Genomic DNA, 18333 nt, shown 5'->3' with positions numbered 1-18333 from the left:
GAAGCGGGAGTACCCCGAGCGCACTCACGCTTCTGGCCTGGAATTTCTGGCCCATATGTTCAGCATCTTTATGATGTGTTTAGCATTAGGAATCCATAGGATTGTCTTCCATGTTATGGTGATTTGACATGGCAGTCTGAACAATTGGCCTGGCCATATTTTTGATTTCAGTCTGCAGTTGTGAATTGGATGGTGGGGTGGGGGGTTGCTGTGCAGAAACCGTTTCCTGTGCCTCTTAAAGGGGAATTTCTCATTGCCAACAGTACGAGAGGTCCTTCCTTTTATTGATTTGTCAGAAGCAGACAAATTTAGCTTGCTGCTCTACATTTATTTAATTTTTTTGTAACATATATTTTGTAACATATTTAAAAATGTATGGAACTAGAATAAGAAAAGGCCATCTGTCCCATCGAAGTTGTTTCAATGAACTGTGTACATTTTGCTCTCCTATTTAACTTGCCGCGTTAGATAACTACAAGTATAAGTTGGAATATAAAATTTTATGAAATTTCATTCTGACCTCAAGGTAATTAATAAAAAATGTCAAGATATCAATGTAATATGGACTGAATTCTACCCATGGTATCTGATAAATGTATAAAAATGAGCTGTTGCCTTTGAGGAATAGCTTTCTCCAAATTTAGAAAGGTTCTTACTTGTGGAAGATTACCATCAATGCTTGGAATATAGGGCAATTCCCACCAATAGAGATCATAGCAAGGAATGGATACCACCACTTGACCCGTTAATAATAATTCGCTGGCAGCTGATATGTTGGAATTGGCAGATTCTGAAACACCAGCAAAAGGTGGCTCAAAAAACGTGTAAAATACAATTTAAAATTTGTTATCTGTATGCATGAACTGCCATTTTGCCAAAAGATCAGACAGCACTTAAGTTTTGGGATCCCTTTCTTCACTATTCTGCAACCAGAGTTTGAAATCCATAACCTGGGGAAGGGTTCTCAGGATGTTTGCATGCCTATCACTCCCTATATACACACCAGTAAATGGGTCTTTTCTAAGCTGACCAGACTTCTTTTGATGCTACGTTAAGGTTCTGCAAGGAGACCTTAATTGGACTGCTACTAGCACTGGTTTAAGAAAACTAGCCGCATGGTAGAGCAGATTCTCAATGGCAAAAGTCAGAGTTGTAAATGATAGTTCACAGCAGTCCAAGAGCAGGGAAGGGGATCCACTTGAATACTTCTCCATTCAGTCTTTACTGAGAAGAGTATGGGATGAGGCCACTTTCATTTATGACTCCTGCCAGAGTCAAGTTACATCAACAACTCACCCAAAGCCATGGAAACGATGTCAGTCATTGGCAACAAATCCAGTGCCGAGGACAAGGTAAATCACGAACACCAGCAGCTAGGTCGTCAAAACATTTTTAAAAATTTTAATTTTAAATGCAAGTGTCAGGTAATAGCTTGACTTTGTAAGAATGTAGAAGCAAACAAATTATGGGCAACTAAATGTTTCTGCATTTTTTTCATTATTTTTGGATCATGGTAAAGATCTTGGAAATTTTCCCAAACTGTTTATACAAACATTTACCCCCTTCCCAGTTTCTCCAACCCTTGGATTTTAGTACCAATCAATTACACCGTTTAAACAAAACACACACAAACAAAGAGAAATATATTCATTAAAGGTTTATTAAGTATGATATCTGTAATAGATGTATTTTTGACAGTCAATAGCCCTAGGGGTTTTGTCTTTGTTATTCATAAGGTTTATTTCTTATAACTGGATAAAAATACACAAAAAGGTGAAAGTGACTGTCGTTGATTAGTCTTATAAAAACATTTATAGTCAAAGACATGATTTGCCCACACTTTGTATCTTCACTAGTAACTGCGGCCAAAAAGTACATAGTTTTGGGCAGGCTCCTTGCCGCTGATGCATATGGCTCCAGACTGTAACTCACGAAGAGGCTTGAAAGGGATACAGAGACTCTTGGCTCCCATGGATGGTGCACCAGGCTCGGTATCCTGATCCCTGCAGCATAAAAATAAAATCTATGAGAACAAATAAAATACCTCAAAATTAATTTTCCTTCCTCAAAAATAAAATGGTGGTGACATAGACATTGGACATGTATATGTGGATGAATCCAGTATATTTCCCTTTTGTTATCCAAAATCAAGATCATCACTAAATATTTGTAGAAAAGCTGCAAAGGGGAAATTATATGGATCCACAAAAGCAAAAAAAAAAGGAAAGGACTTGTATACCTTTCACAACCTCAGGGCATCCCAAAATACTTTATTACAGCCAATGAAGTACTTTTTGAACTGTTGTAATGTAGGGAAAGCAGCAGCTAATTTACACACAGCAACGTCTCTCAAACAGCAATGAGATAATGACCAGATAATTTTTTTTTTTTTTTTTTAATGACATTGGTTGAGGGAAAAATATTGGCGAGGACACTGGGAGAACTCGCTTCCTCTTTTCAACTAGTGCCATGGGATCTTTTACATCCAGCAGAAGGCAGAGAGGGTAATCTCATCCAAAAGTTTTGAACATTGTTTGAACATGTTTAAGCTAACATTCAAACTGAAGTTAAAAAATAAGCCCACACTTTAAAAAATGCATTCAAGAATTAATTCTAGGTCAGTTTTTTTGTGACTCTTACTCTGCAGAATCCATAGACATGGCTCAAATACTACATCAGACAGCAGCAATGGATACAGAATGAAGAACAAAGATTGACATTTGCTTTTACCTTGTTGTCGTTTTCTTGATCCAGTCTTCACATTCTATATTGCCACAAAAAGGAATCTGCACAATCTGAAATGAGTGAGACAACTATATAAACTTCCAATCTTATAATCAGCAGTTGTACTTAAGGTGGGAAATGTAGTGCTGGTGAACAGAACACTACTCCACTTTTGGTATCCTTTATCAAGTACAGTCCAAATGCAGTGTAAAGTTTCCTGTGGACAATATGCCCTTAATCGCTACTATACTCGAGAGTTTTTTCCCCTGGATTTCCCATGCCAGCCACACATTGGCCTGAGATTACTAATTTAGTGTTAGTTTGTAGTACTGTAGCTTTGTTCAACAGGTCTATGTCTCCAAAGACTGGGTTGAAACACCCAAGTATTTCATGTAGGACCCTTATATCTGACAGGGAGGGGGTGGGGGAGATTTTCATGCCATTAGTCTAACCTGGATTCAAATCGAAGCCCCATTAGGTGCTAACCAGTTGTGCTAAGTATCCCAAATGAACATGTTAAAGTCAGCAAAAGTAGAAGGCAATTAAGTGAGGTCATACCTTTCCTGAATCTAACTCCAGCTGAAATTGTTCCATTGTGTCAGCCAAAACCATATGCTCCTTTAGATCCAGAGCAGCCCTTATTGTAAAAGAGGAAGAAAAATAAAATGGTCAGAAATGATTACAATCTCTATCACAGGACATAATAGCTAAATAGAAATGAATGAGTCTCCCTATTGCACTGACTTTGCCCCTGATAAAGTCTGTTAATAGCACAAAACATAGAGTTGAAGACAGTGCAACTAATGGCAAAACAATATCCTTTTCCTGAAAAGGGGAAGGACAGTTGAAACTTTATTGTACTAGGGTATTAAAAATATGCAATCTAAGAAACGTTATCAGTAAAGTTCAACTACTGTGATATTAAATTTTAGAACTTGGAGTGGTGGTAAAAAGAAAATAGGATTGTAGTATTTATGATTAAAAGTAATGTATATTGGGCCGTAATTTGCGGCCCCTACGAGTGCGCACACACCTGTAAGGACCTCGCAAGTTCCAGGTTTATGCATGCGCTGCGCAGGCGCCAAAACCCAGAACTTGCGATCTGTCAAGAATTCTCTATTTGCCCAACTTCTGCCCAGCGAATGCCTATGAAATTCTTACACCTGGTGCGTTGACCAACGTAAGAGTTTCTTTAAAAAAATCTAATATTTTCAATAATTTATACATTTAAAAACCTGTGAAATAAGTGGTTTATTTTTAACCCCTTTAAAACCTGTAAATTTATTTTTCAAAATTTTTTTTGTTCTAAATATTTAATTAAATGCCATTTTAATTCATTTTAAATATGTGATTTTTTATTTATTTATTTGAAGGGTGGAGGTGATTTTTGGGGTATTCCCATTCATACTTATGGGGATTCCGTACATACAGAACTTCCAGAAGAATGAATGGGGATTCTCTTCGGTCATTCGTTGGGCCAGTCCACGTGATCCCAGGGGCGCTTGCGAACCGCCTGCGCCCCATGGCTGCTGCGCAGGTCCACGCATAGAGGCTCAGTCTCTGTGGATCCCAAGGCAGAAGGTAAGTTCGTCGATTTTTTGCCGGTCGGAGACATCCGCCCGCGGGAAGCCTCCAATCACAAATTCAGGCCCACTATGTACTTGCCCTTCTTGGAAACATTATGCTAGTGTTATATTTCACCTAGTAAATATAAGACTATTTTGATCAAATGTTAATCATTGAGGAACTGTGCTAACAATTATTCACACTGAATTGCTCTGCTAAACTACTACGAAGACCTGTGACTTTGATAAACTAAAAGTAATATTTAAAAGGAATAATCCAGGATATTATAATATTCACAAGTTAACTTATGATTTCCAGTATTAAAATGTTATATTAACTAACTTTGATGCAAATTTCCTCATTCGTTTAATGCACTTCAGCCGCTATACATGCTATTGGCCAAATAGAAGACACTGGGATATTCATTTTGAGAGAGTTTGGCATCTTATAGTAAATGTGATAACCACTTCCACCTCCAGTAACATGTTAAGAAGTGATCTGAGGTATTTAAAATAATGGAGAATTGTCAGCAGATAGGAAATGACTCATCCCTTGAGTAGGGAATCCAGAACATTGGGACATAATTAAAAAAATCAAGCTAAGACAATTAAAAGCAAACCCATACAAAACCTCTATACAAAGGACTGCAAGAAAGCCATAGATGCAAAAACAATTGAAGTGATTACAAGGGAGATACATGGGAAGTAAAGTTATTAATGGATTTGGAGAAAAGACAAGGAATTGAAATTATAAAAAGATAGAACATTCAGACTAGTACAGGCTCAATAGGCTGAATGGCCCTACTCCAGTTCCTAAAGTGAGCCCTTGTGGGGTTTAGGAGCATGACTTCTTGATTTGGCAGAGTCACTGATCACCTTACTCAGGGAGAGGTTGAATCGGTCATGCAGTGTGCTCTCCACTTGTCATACTTTCCTGTTCCCTTGGATGCTCCTCTCCAGAGGGAGTCCATGGAGGTCTCAGAAGAATGGCCCCCCAATGAAAATGGTGCAGATGGGGAACATACCCATCCAGGTAGAACAATATTTAGTTCAAATACATGTACAGGGAACTCTTTTTTTATCCGGCACCGACAGGACCGGCGTGGTGCCGGTTTATCAAAAAGTCCGGATTACAGAGAGTTATAGTTAAAAGGTACGAGAGCTCAGTACACAGAACAAATCCAGGCTTCCCTGTTGCTTAGCAACAGGTGCAAGAAGCCCAGCCACAGACCAAGCATCCCTGTTGCTTAGCAACAAGTGCAGGAACCCCTGATTACACAGCCAAGAATCAAGAAACGGCCACTAATGAAGAAAAACTTAACTGAACCTACTCCTGAATTTTGCCGGTTAACCGAGATTTCCGGTTGCTTGGGTGCCGGTAAATCGAGAGTTGCCTGTATACGTGAAACCTAAAAGATGATTTATATTTTCTGATAATTTGTACCTGTTATAAAGATTGGTTTGGATTTCCTCCAATAAATTCTTCAGTTTTGTCTCAGCAGCAGTCTCAGGAATTGTAAGTTTGGCGGCAGTGTCTCGTCTGACAGCCACAAACTGATTATTTTTCATATCCCGTGGTCCAACTTCCAGCCTGATGGGTACACCCTAAAATTGGAATAAATTAAAAAATCTTAGCTCTATTTCCTTACTGAAAATAACAGCATTTAATACTTGTAGTATAATACATTGAAGTTGAATGAGGTGCTGCAATAGTTGCTCACAAATCTTTAATAAACTGGGTGAAAGGTTCAGAGAGTGATAACTAAGATAAAGGATACCCCTAATATTACATGTCAAGAGTTGAGTTTGTTTGACAAACACCAGACAAACCTTTTCTCTTAGCTATAAGCATCATTATATTTACTGGGTATGGCACACAGGTTAAAGCAATTCAGAGTGCACTTCAATCAAGGCTGCATCCAAAGTTCATGCTATTAACATAAATAGTAGAAAATGCATAAGTAACTATGCATTCATTCCAATAAATTACAAGTTTTGAGGACTCAAGACATCACCATAAAATCAGCAAGAACTGTTTCAAAACTTCAACACTGCTAAAGTATCCATCTAGCTCTCTGTGTAGAAAAATGACAACAGGCAAGAGCAGGGTACGGAAACTAATTCTGGTTCTGGAAACTGAACACCTGTCCAGCTTATAGAATCATAGAATGGTTACAGCACAGGAGGCCGCCATTTGGCCCGTCGAGCTCGTGCTGGCTCTCCGCAAGAGCGCTTCAGCCAGTCCCACTCCCCCACCTTTTCCCCGTAGCCCTGCAAAAATTTTTTCCTTCAGGTACTTATCCAATTCCCTTTTGAAAGCCACGATTGAGTCTGCCTCCACCACCCATTCAGGCAGTGCATTCCAGATCCTAACCACTTGCTGTGTAAAAACATTTTTCCTCATGTCACCTTTGGTTCTTCTGCCAATCACCTTAAATCTGTGTCCTCTGGTTCTCGACCCTTCCGCCAACGGAAACAGTTTCTCTCCACCTACTCTGTCTAGACCCCTCATGATTTTGAATACCTCTATCAAATCTCCTCTCAATCTTCCCTGCTCTAAGGGGAACAACCCCAGCTTTTCTAGTCTATCCACGCAATTGAAGTCCCTCATCCCTTGAATCATTCTCATAAATCTTTTCTGCACTCTCTCCAAGGCCTTCACATCCTTCCTAAAGTGCGGTGCCCAGAACTAGACACAATATTCCAGTTGAGGCCAAACCAGTGTTTTATAAAGGTTCATCATAACTTCCTTGCTTTTGTACTCAATGCCTCTATTTATGAAGCCCAGGATTCCGTATGCTTTTTTAACCACTTTCTCAACCTGCCCTGCAACCTACAAATGATTTGTGCACATACAGGAAACTCTTTTTTATCCAGCACCGACGGAACCGGCGTGGTGCCAGTTGATCAAAAAGTCCGGATTACAGAGAGGTATACTTACCAAGGTATGAGAGCCCCGTACACGGCCACAGATGCAGGAGCCCCGGTTACACGGCCACAGATCCAGGAGTCCCTGTTGCACGGCCGCAGGTGCAGGAACCCTGGTTACACGGCCACTAATATATGGTAAAACTTACTTGAACCTACTCCTGAATTTTGCCAGTTAAGAGAGATTTCCAGATATTTAGGTGCCGGTTAAGAGAGAGTTTCCTGTATAACCTCCAGGTCTCTTTGTTCACGCACCCCCTTTAGAATTGTACACTTTAGTTTATTTTGCCTCTCCTCGTTCTTCCTACCAAAATGTATCACTTCGCACTTTTCTGCGTTAAATTTCATCTGCCACGTGTCCACCCATTTCACCAGCCTGTCTATGTCTCCTTGAAGTCTATCCCTATCCTCCTCACTGTTCACTATACTTCCAAGTTTTGTGTCATCTGCAAATTTTTAAATTGTGCCTTGTGCACCCAAGTCCAAGTCATTATTATATATCAAAAAAAGCAGTGGTCCTAGTACCAACCTCTGGGGAACACCACTGTATACCTTCCTCCAGTCCGAAAAACAACCGTTCACCACTACTCTCTCTGTTTCCTGTCACTTAGCCAATTTCGTATCGATGCTGCCACTGTCCCTTTTATTCCATGGGCTTCAACTTTTTTTAAAATTTGTTTATGGGATCAGGGCGTCGCTGGCAACGCCAGCATTTATTGCCCATCCCTAGTTGCCCTTAAAAAGGTGATGATGACCCGCCTTCTTGAACCGCTGCAGTCCGTGTGGTGAAGGTACTCCCACAGTGCGGTCAGGCAGGGAGTTCCAGGCTTTTGACCCAGTGACGATGAAGGATTGGCGATATACTTCTAAGTCAGGATGGTGTGTGACTTGGAGGGGAACTTGGAGGTGGCGGTGTTCCCATGCGCCTGCTGCCCTTGTCCTTCTAGGTGGAAGAGGTCACGGGTTTGGGAGGTGCTGCCGAAGCCTTGGCGAGTTGCTGCAGTGCATCTTGTAGATGGTACACACTGTAGCCACGGTACGAGGGTGTGGATTTTTAAGGTGGTGGATGGGGTGCCAATCAAGCAGGCTGCTTTGCTCTGGATGATGTCAAGCTTCTTGAGTGTTGTTGGAGCTGCACTCATCCAGGCAAGTGGAGAGTATTCCATCACACTCCTTACTTGTGCCTTGTAGATGGTGGAAAGGCTTTGGGGAGTCAGGAGGCGAGACTGCAGAATACCTAGCCTCTGACCTGCTCTTGCTGACAAGCCTATTATGTGGCACTTCATCAAACAGCTTTTGGAAGTCCATGTACACCACAAATTTTCTCCTCTATCTTTCCCACTAGGTGGTGGCTTTTAGAATACACCTAGTAGTGTAAAGGCAACTCTACTATTTCTAACTCTAATCAAAATAGATTCTGTCCTTGACCCCTCCAGGACATCATCTCTCGCCCCAAACTGTAACATTCTCCTCAACCAATATTGCCACCGCACCTCCTTTCTTTCATTCCCTATCTTTCCTGAACACCTTATATCGAGGAATATTTAAAAAACACAATCCCGCACTTTTTTGAGCCAGGTCTCAGTTATTGCCACAACATTATGTTCCCATGTGTCTATCTGTGCCTGCAGCTCACCAACCTTATTTACCACGCTCCATGCATTTACACACATGCACTGTAAGCTATCTTAGACCTTCTTGTATTCTCTCTTAGTCTGACCCCACCTAATACCGTACTATTTCCCAATCCTTTGTGCACCTGGTTTCTCCTTTCTAATGCTATATCCTGGTGCCCATCCCCCTGCCAAATTAGTTTAAACCCTTCCCAACAGCACTAGCAAACCCCTCTATGAGGACATTGGTCCTAGCTCTGTTGAGGTGCAACCTATCTGGCCTGTACAGGTCCCACCTCCCCCAGAACCGGTCCCAATGTCCCAGGAATCTGAAGCCCTCACTCCAGCCATGCAGTCATCTGCTCGATCCTCCTATTTCTATACTCACTAGCTCGTGACACTGGGAGTAATCCAGAGATTATTACCTTTGAGGTCCTACTTTTTAATCTCTTTCCTAGCTCCCTAAAATCTGCCTGCAGGACTTCACACTCTTTCTACCCATGTCATTGGTACAGATATGGACCGTGACCTCCAGCTGTTCACCCTCCCCCCTCAATGCTTTATATGGTGCAAAAGTCTACTGCTTACATGGTGTTCACTATCTGTACCTTTATGCATTGTGGGCACTGCACAGTAATTTGCTGCAAGTCAGAACCTGTAATGCCAACAAAATTAACCAAAGAGGGTTCATGCATTGCTATAGAAATAGAAATTATCCACTTACTTTCAACTCCCAGTGGTTGAACTTCCAGCCAGGTGAGTAGTTATCCCTCAAGTCAGCCCGAGCACGGATTCCAACATTAGTCAGCCGGTCAAGATACTGACTGCACTTCTTTATTAAAGAGTCTTTGTCCTCTTCTGAGAGATTGTTTGTGATCCCACAAGGTATTATTATAATCTGTAAAATGAGCAATTAATCATGAAACAAATTGGATAAGTACTGCTTGATTTTCTTTTGTAAATTCTGTGCTTGAGGTAAAAGATGCTAGCACTGGAAAATGGAACATTCTTATTTATGGCACCTAGTGTCAGCATCACACATCTCCAGATCAGGTGTAAAATTACAGGCAAAAGTCTTTACAATCTGAATCAATTATCTTTATATGTACTGTATGTAGTTCTCTGGCTCTCAGTGGACCATTCTTTTTAATGAGTTGGCTCAGTCATACTCATTACATCAGCCATTGAAACTGCTGTTTTATAAAGATAGGACTATCATAATAGAATAATACATTGGTCATTCTATATTAAGGTGAAGCTGTGTACTTTTAAATGCACAAGCAAGAAATGACTGTACTGTATTTTGCACATTACTTAGCACAAGTCTAGGAAATTCAGTCATATCCAGTTGAGTATCCGTGAATACATATCAGTCATATAGGGCTGAATGTTATGCCCATTAGCGTTGAGAGTTTAAGACCCTGAGACATCTCCAACTGTGACCAGCAACCGCTTAATTAATCTTCTCACAAACAAAGTCAGGGTTCTGATCGTAGCCTGATAATTTGCCTGAAAAGCAATTAACCTTTGAATGAATTCACACAATTGGACATTCTAGCCTTAAATGAATGTAGCTTCACCTGTGCAGAAAACATTGAACAGGACAAGATATAGTATTTGTTTCTTTCAAAACAGTGCATCATCCAATTTACTGTGAGCAATGCCATGGGAGATCAGCTTGCAGAGTGTATGCACATTGGAAACCCCAATAGTTGTGTTATCTAGCAATCCATTTTTACACCATTTTCCCACATATTTCTAACATAGGTCAGAAGCTATTCATTTGTAAATGTGAAATTGAATCCGGCCCCACATCCCCCCCCACCACTAAACCACCCACACGTACGCTTGTAGGAACAGCAAGTTTCGAAGTACAAGCGAGAAATGACTTTTCAGTGAATTCACATACAGGCCAAATTCACGCACCCAGCTGAGTTTAGAAGTCTCCTCCTCCAATTGCCCATGTAACAAATATATATTGTTCCCTGCCATTTATATTGTACTTTATACATTTCCAGATCTAAAACAACTAGAAAATCCATCAACTATGCAACTAATGATATTTAAAGTGTATTTTATTATGGCTGTTGATTTGATGAAGGGCACTATAATTTTAGGCCTCCATTACACAATGATGACTGCCTTGAATCTTGATTAAGTTAATACACAAGTTTCACAACAATATTATCACTTGTCGAATAATTTTGCAGATTATTAGACTAAACAGAAACGACAGTATTTTAGATTATGGATTTCAATGCACTACTATTTTACCAGCGTCACTCATCCTTGTACAAGGTCTATTCAGGCACTGATAATGTAAACTGCTCATGCCAAATTCTCAGCTTCCAGATGCTTTGTTTTTAAAATAAAACACATACCTGCACACAAGCGACTCTAGGAGGCAACACCAAACCCTGGTTATCACCATGGACCATGGTCATAACCCCAATAGTTCGAGTTGTAAGTCCCCAGGAGTTCTGGTATGCAAACTGCTTCTCTCCAGGTTTCTTTGGATCTTCAAACACAATCTCAAACATCTTAGAAAAATTCTGTCCCAAGTGGTGTGAAGTGCCTCCCTACAATTTAAAAACAGCACATCGATTACTATATCAATACTGGAGAAAGTTTATCTCATACAAATTTAGAAAGACTTGCATTTATATAGCGCCTTTCACGACCACCGGACATCTCAAAGCGCTTTACAGCCAATGAAGTACTTTTGAAGTGGAGTCACTGTTGTAATGTGGGAAACGCGGCAGCCAATTTGCGCACAGCAAGATCCCACAAACAGCAATCTGATAATGACCAGATCATCTGTTTTTGTTATGTTGGTTGAGGGAGAAATATTGGCCAGGACACCGGGGATAACTCCCCTGCTCTTCTTCGAGATAGTGCCATGGGATCTTTTACGTCCCCGAGAGAGCAGACGGGGCCTCGGTTCAACATCTTATCCGAAAGATGGCACCTCCGACAGTGCAGCACTCCCTCAGCACTGCACTGGAGTGTCAGCCTAGCTTTATGTGCGCAAGTCCCTGGAATGGGACTTGAACCCACAACCTTCTGACTCAGAGGCGAGTGTGCTACCCACTGAGCCACAGCTGACACTTTACAGGCTAAGCCCGCAATACAATGTTGCATAAGATCACGAGAGGATGAATTTTAACACCCAAAAATGGTGGGTTGGGGTCGGTTCAAATGTTAACATTTTTAAAATCTGAAATCCGACCCAACTCGCCCACTTTTATTGGAGGCAGTTCAAGGTGCGTGCAGCCAACCCACTCTCAGGTGGCGGGTAGGCAATTTAAATATTTTAAATGAGACTGGCAGTCTCCGAGTTAGCCTGCTTTGCAGTTTTAACAGTGGTTGGCCAGGTTTCCCAGACTATGGGAAACCCTACAGCAGAAGGGAGGCGAGGACAGTAAGGAGAAAGCAAGTGCCTTTACAGCACCGCTTGTGGGGCAGTAGGAGCAAGAGTGCTTTCCCCCGGCCCCCTAAGCTCCCACCCCCATCAATCACCCCGCCCCTTACACAAAGACCCTGGGGTCGTGGATTGGATCTACCTGCTCCTGCGGCCTGCTCCAGAGTCCTCCCCGCTCGACTGGAAGCCAAACCTGTCAATCAGGCTGACTTCCGGGCAGGGAACCGGTCAAGCACAAGAGACACGCCGTGGAGTTCAGCCTGCGGGGAAACCCAGACTTCCCACCGGAGACTCCGGCCCCCAGCCTACGTAACCTGCCCCCATTAATATCCAGGCTGAGGTCTGTGAACCCCACCCTTGTTTTTTCCCCCTCCCGATACCAAATATTTTTCACTTCTCGCGTAGAATTAGTTATACCTTTTCTATTCTGTACTCTTCTTTCAACTCACCACCCAGCAAAATTGGTGAAATAAGATTTGATCTGGTTGGTCTGAAATGGTTAGACTTCAGAGACCCGAAATAAATAATTTATTTTTTGTGATTTAAGTATAAAATTCCAGTGACTTTAAATCTAAAATACACTATAGATTGAAATCAGTTTTGGCTAAGTAGTTAACTGCAAAGCTCAGGCCATATACAGTGCTTTACAAGTTGTATATTCAATTTTAAGTGTACACACACCTGGATGGCTCTTCCACTGGCCGATACAAAGGACTCCACTGTAGTCGTATAGTCACCACCTGCAAACTTTTCTTTTTCAGTCTTTCTTCCTTTTACTACAGGGACTGCAAGTAGTTCCTCATATATTCGTGCATACAGTTCCAGAATTTGCAAGACCTATGATGGTAGATATCAGTCAATAAAAGTTAAGACAGTGTCGGTGTACAGTTCATAATACAGGAGTGCGGTAGAGAGGGCTTTAAACTAAATAGTGGGGGCAAGGGATCAAATTTGGGAAGATGAGGTAAATCAGAGTAGAGACAAGGCAAGAGAGAAAGGTATTAATATGGGAAATGATAAACAGACCGTGACAGGAAGGGATAGAGAGTACAAATCTAAGAGCAAATCAACAGATAAGGCTAGAGGTTACAAAAATTATAAAAAAGGACAAAACTAAAGGCTCTGCATCTGAATGCACATAGCATTCGAAACAAAACAGATGAACTGATAGCGCAAATAGAAATAAATAAGTACAATCTGATAGCCATTACAAAAACATGGCTGCAAGATGACAGATTGGGACCTGAATATTGAAGAGTACATGACATTTAGGAAGGACAGGAAGCTAGGAAAAGGTGGAGGGGTGGTTCTGTTAATTAATGATGGGATTAGCACAATAGAGAGGGATGATGCAAGTTCAGGAAACCAGGATGTAGAAGTAGTTTGGGTAGAGATGAGAAATGATAAAGGCAAGAAGTAACTTGTGGGAGTGGTGTACAGGCCCCCTAACAGTAGCCACACGGTAGGATGGAGTATAAAGGAAGAAATAATGGGAGCTTGTCAGAAAGGTACGGCAATAATCATGGGGGATTTCAATCTACATATAGACTGGAAAAATCAGATGGGCAAAGGTAGCCTAGATGAGGAGTGCATAGAATATTTTTGGGATAGTTTCTTAGAACAGCACGTTCTGGAGCCAACCAGAGAGCAGGCTGTACTAGACCTGGTATTGTGCAACGAGATAGGATTAATTAATGACCTCATAGTGAAGGCGCCCCTAGGTAGCAGCAATCATATGATTGAATTTTACATTCAGTTTGAGGGAGAGAAGAGTGGGTCCAAGACTAGTGTTTTAAACTTAAATAAGGGCAATTATGAGGGCATGAAAGCAGAGCTAGCTAAAGTGAATTGGCAAATTAGGTTAAGGGATAGGTCAATAGAGTTGCAGTGGCAGACATTTAAGGGGATATTTCAAAATACACAGACTATATACACTCCAACAAGAAAAATTCCAAGGGGAGGACCCACCATCTGTGGTTAACTAAAAAAGTTAAAGATAGTATCAAACAAAGAAAAAGCATATAATTGCGCAAAGATGGATGGCAGGTCAGAAGATGGGACAAAATATAAAAAACAGCAAAGAATGACTAAAAGATTAATAAGGAGAAAAAAATTAGAGTACAAGAGAAAGCGAGCTAGAAATATAAAAACAGATAGCAAGAGTTTCTATAGATATTTAAAAAAGAAAAAGTTAACAAAGTGAGCGTTGGTCCTATAAAAAGTGAGTCTGGGGAATTAATAATGGAAAATAAGGAGATGGCAGTTGAATTGAACAGATATTTTGCATCGGTCTTCACTATAGAGGATACAAGTAACATCCTAGAGATAACTATAAATCAGGAAATGGAAGGGAGGGAGGAACTCAAGAAAATTATAATCACCAGGGAAGTGGTACGGAGCAAATTGTTGGAGCTGCGGGCTGACAAGTCCCCGGGTCCTGATGGACTTCATCCTAGGGTCTTAAAAGTAGTGGCTAGTGACATAGTTGATGCATTGGTTTTAATTTTCCAAAATTCCCTAGATTCGGGGAAGGTTCCATTAGATTGGAAAATAGCAAATATAACTCCTTTATTCAAAAAGGGAGGGAGACAGAAAGCAGGAAACTACAGGCCAGTTAGCTTAACATCTGTCATAGAGATGTTAGAAGCTATTATTAAAGATGTTATAGCAGGGCACTTAGAAAAGATCAAAGTAATTAGGCAGAGTCAACATGGTTTTGTGAAAGGGAAATCATGTTTAACAAATTTATTGGAGTTCTTTGAGGAAGTAACATGTGCTGTGGATAGAGGGGAACCAGTGGGTGTACTTTACTTAGATTTCCAGAAGGCATTTGATAAGGTGCCACATCAAAGGTTATTGCGGAAAATAAAAGCTCATGGTGTAGGGTGTAATATATTGGCATGGATAGAAGATTGGCTAGCTAACAGGAAACAGAGAGTAGGCATAAATGGGTCATTTTCTGATTGGCAAGATGTAACGAGTGGTGTGCCACAGGGATCAGTGCTGGGGCCTCAACTTTTTACAATTTATATAAATGACTTGGATGAAGGGACCAAAGGTATGGTTGCTAAATTTGCTGATGACACAAAGATAGGTAGGAAAATAAATTGTAAAGAGGACATAAGGAGGCTACAAAGGGATATAGATAGGTTAAGTGAGTGGGCAAAGATCTGGCAAATGGAGTATAATGTGGGAAAATGTGAAATTGTCCATTTTGGTAGGAAGAATAAAAAAGCATATTATCTAAATGGTGAGAGATTGCAGAGCTGAGATGCAGAGGGATCTGGGTGTCCTAGTGCATGAATCACAAAAGGTTAGTATGCAGGTACAGCAAGTAATTAGGAAAGCTAACAGAATGTTATCGTTTATTGCGAGGGGAATTGAATACAAAAGTAGGGAGGTTATGCTTCAGTTATACAGGGCATTGGTGAGACCACATCTGGAGTACTGTGTACAGTATTGGTCTCCTTATTTAAGGAAGGATGTAAATGTATTGGAAGCAGTTCAGAGAAGGTTTACTAGACTAATACCTGGAATGGGCGGGTTGTCTTATGAGGAAAGGTTGGACAGGCTAGGCTTGTATCCGCTGGAGTTTAGAAGGGTAAGAGGTGACTTGATTGAAACATAAAAGATCCTGAGGGGTCTGGACAGGGTGGATGTGGAGAGGATGTTTCCTCTTGTGGGAGAATCTAGAACTAGGGGTCACTGTTTAAAAATAGGGGGTCGCCCGTTTAAGACAGAAATGAGGAGACATTTTTTCCTCAGAGGGTCGTGAGTCTTTGGAACTCTCTTCCTCAGAGGACGGTGGAAGCAGAGTCTTTGAATATTTTTAAGGCAGAGGTAGATAGATTCTTGATGAGCAAGGGGGTGAAGAGTTATCAGGAATGTGGAGTAATCGGATCAGCCATGATCTTATTGAATGGCGGAGCAGGCTCGAGGGGCCGAGTGGCCTACTCCTGCTCCTAATTCGTATGTGCTTGGAAATAAGGCAACCTTGGCGTGGATGCTAATACCTCAGGGATCTAATATATAAGAGGGGCATCCCCACATTGAAATCCCAAACTTACACCCTCCAAAATAAAACTGAAAATAATGGAAATACACAGATCAGTTAGCATTTGAAAAGAAAAGGTGGCCTTTTGGCTTTAACCCTTCACATGTACCAATGTATCTGCAGTGTAATGATTTGGGCATTGCACTTCTAGGGCGAATGGCTCAGACATCAGTGACTGAAAAGATTCAGAAATGCTTATGATCTTCCCGAGTAATCTTTTTCCGCAACCTAACAAGTAATTCTTCCATCCAGAGATAGGCTCTTGATCAATTGAAGGCAATAAAATTACCAGTGAGACAAATGAGCCAAATTAATGGGTTAATTCAGTTCGTAACTGCCAGTCTAAAGGGCAATTAGCAACTATTAACATTTGGATTCAGACAGTGGCAGAACAAAACAGATCTAGCTTCACCTTGTGGCCTGCAGTAGCAACTAACTTGCTTTTTTTCTTAAATAGAAACATCATACAGAAAATAAAAACCCAAGCTACATAGAACATGCACCCAACTACAACAACTAGTATTTATATAGCGTCTTTAACATAGTAAAACATCCCACGGCGCTTCACAGGAGTAATACAAGACAAAAAATTTGACAACTAAGAAGATACCTTAAAACCATTTCCTACATAACCAGTTGTAGACCAACAATTTAGTGATGATTAATGCTAAATTATGACTATAAAAAAAGTATATTCATATCCACCAGGAATATGGCCAACATTATTCAAAATAACTGAAAGCTGATAAATCTCCTGGACCTGATGACCTGCATCCTAGGGTTTTGAAAGTGTTGGCTATTGAGATAGTGGAAGCAAGTCATCCTCGGTTCCGAGGGACTGCCTAAGAAGAAGGAGGATGCATTGGTTGTCATTTTCCAAAATTCCATAGATTCTGGAACAGTTCCCGCAAATTGGAAGGTGGCAAACGTAGCCTCGCTATTTAAGAAAGGAGGGAGAGAGAAAACGGGGAACTATAGACCAGTTAGTCTGACATCAATAGCAAGGAAAATGCTAGAATCTATTCTTCTTCTTCTTAGGCAGTCCCTCGGAACCGAAGATGTCTTGCTTCCACATTACTGATGAGAACAATGCGGGACCTACAGTCTCTGTCACAGGTGGGTGGGGTGCTTGGGTTGACGTGCGCTCCTTGCGCTGCCTGCGATTGGCTTCCGCTTGCTCCCGGCGAAGAGACTCGAGGTGTTCGGCGCCTTCCCGGATGCTTCTCCTCCACTTTGTGCGGTCTTGGGCCAGGGATTCCCAGGTGTCGGTGGGGATGTTACACTTTTTCAAGGAGGCTTTGAGGGTGTCCTTGAAGCGTTTCCTCTGCCCACCTGGGGCTCTCTTGCCGTGCCGGAGCTCCGAATAGAGCGCTTGTTTTGGGGGTCTCGTATCGGGCATGCGGACAATGTGACCCGTCCATCGGAGCTGATTGAGCGTGGTCAGAGCTTCGATGCTGGGGATGTTGGCCTGAGCAAGAACACTGATGTTGGTGCGCCTATCCTGCTAATGGATTTGCAGGATCTTGCAGAGGCAGCGTTGGTGGTACCTCTCCAGTGCTTTGAGGTGCCTGCTGTACATCTATTATTAAGGACGTGGTAACAGGGCACTTAGAAAATAATAGGATTGGGCAGAGTTAACAGGGATTTATGAAAGGGAAATCACGTTTGACAAATCTGTTGGAGTTTTTTGAGGTTGTAACTAGAATAGATAAGGGGGAACCAGTGGATGTGGTGTATTTGGATTTTCAGAAGGCATTTGATAAGGTGCCACACAAGAGGTTATTAAACAAAATTAGGGCTCATGGGATTGGGGGCAATATACTAGCATGGATTGAGGATTGGTTAACTGACAGAAAACAGAGAGTAGGAATAAACCGGTCATTTTTGGGCTGGCAGGCTGTAACTAGTGGGGTATCGCAAGGATCATAGAAACATAGAAGATAGGAGCAGGAGTAGGCCATTCGGCCCCTCGAACCTGCTCCGCCATTCAATGAGATCATGGCTGATCATCCAAACTCAGTACCCTGT

At 41.5% G+C, this 18333-nt stretch overlaps 1 protein-coding gene across 3 annotated transcripts in view; it reads right to left on the bottom strand.

Moving 5' to 3' along the window:
* Window positions 1-1642: 1642 nt before the first annotated feature.
* eprs1 (glutamyl-prolyl-tRNA synthetase 1) overlaps window positions 1643-18333 on the bottom strand; it is a 100692-nt gene continuing 84001 nt past the window's right edge. For all 3 annotated transcript variants that reach the window (XM_085980999.1, XM_085981002.1, XM_085981004.1), the window contains 7 exons: window positions 12933-13088; window positions 11212-11409; window positions 9555-9728; window positions 5734-5894; window positions 3283-3361; window positions 2731-2795; window positions 1643-2003 (listed from right to left, as the gene is read on the bottom strand). In XM_085980999.1, coding sequence (XP_085837125.1) covers window positions 1853-2003; window positions 2731-2795; window positions 3283-3361; window positions 5734-5894; window positions 9555-9728; window positions 11212-11409; window positions 12933-13088 — 984 coding nt within the window. In that variant the 3' untranslated portion in view covers window positions 1643-1852. The remainder of the gene's footprint in view (window positions 2004-2730; window positions 2796-3282; window positions 3362-5733; window positions 5895-9554; window positions 9729-11211; window positions 11410-12932; window positions 13089-18333) is intronic.

This window comes from Somniosus microcephalus, chromosome 3 (genome assembly GCF_052327205.1).
Source record: "Somniosus microcephalus isolate GS21.2 chromosome 3, FLI_Smic_1.0, whole genome shotgun sequence".
NCBI lineage: Eukaryota > Metazoa > Chordata > Chondrichthyes > Squaliformes > Somniosidae > Somniosus > Somniosus microcephalus.
The sequence above is the reverse complement of the archived record's forward strand: the minus strand, read 5'-3'. Positions and strand labels throughout refer to the sequence as shown.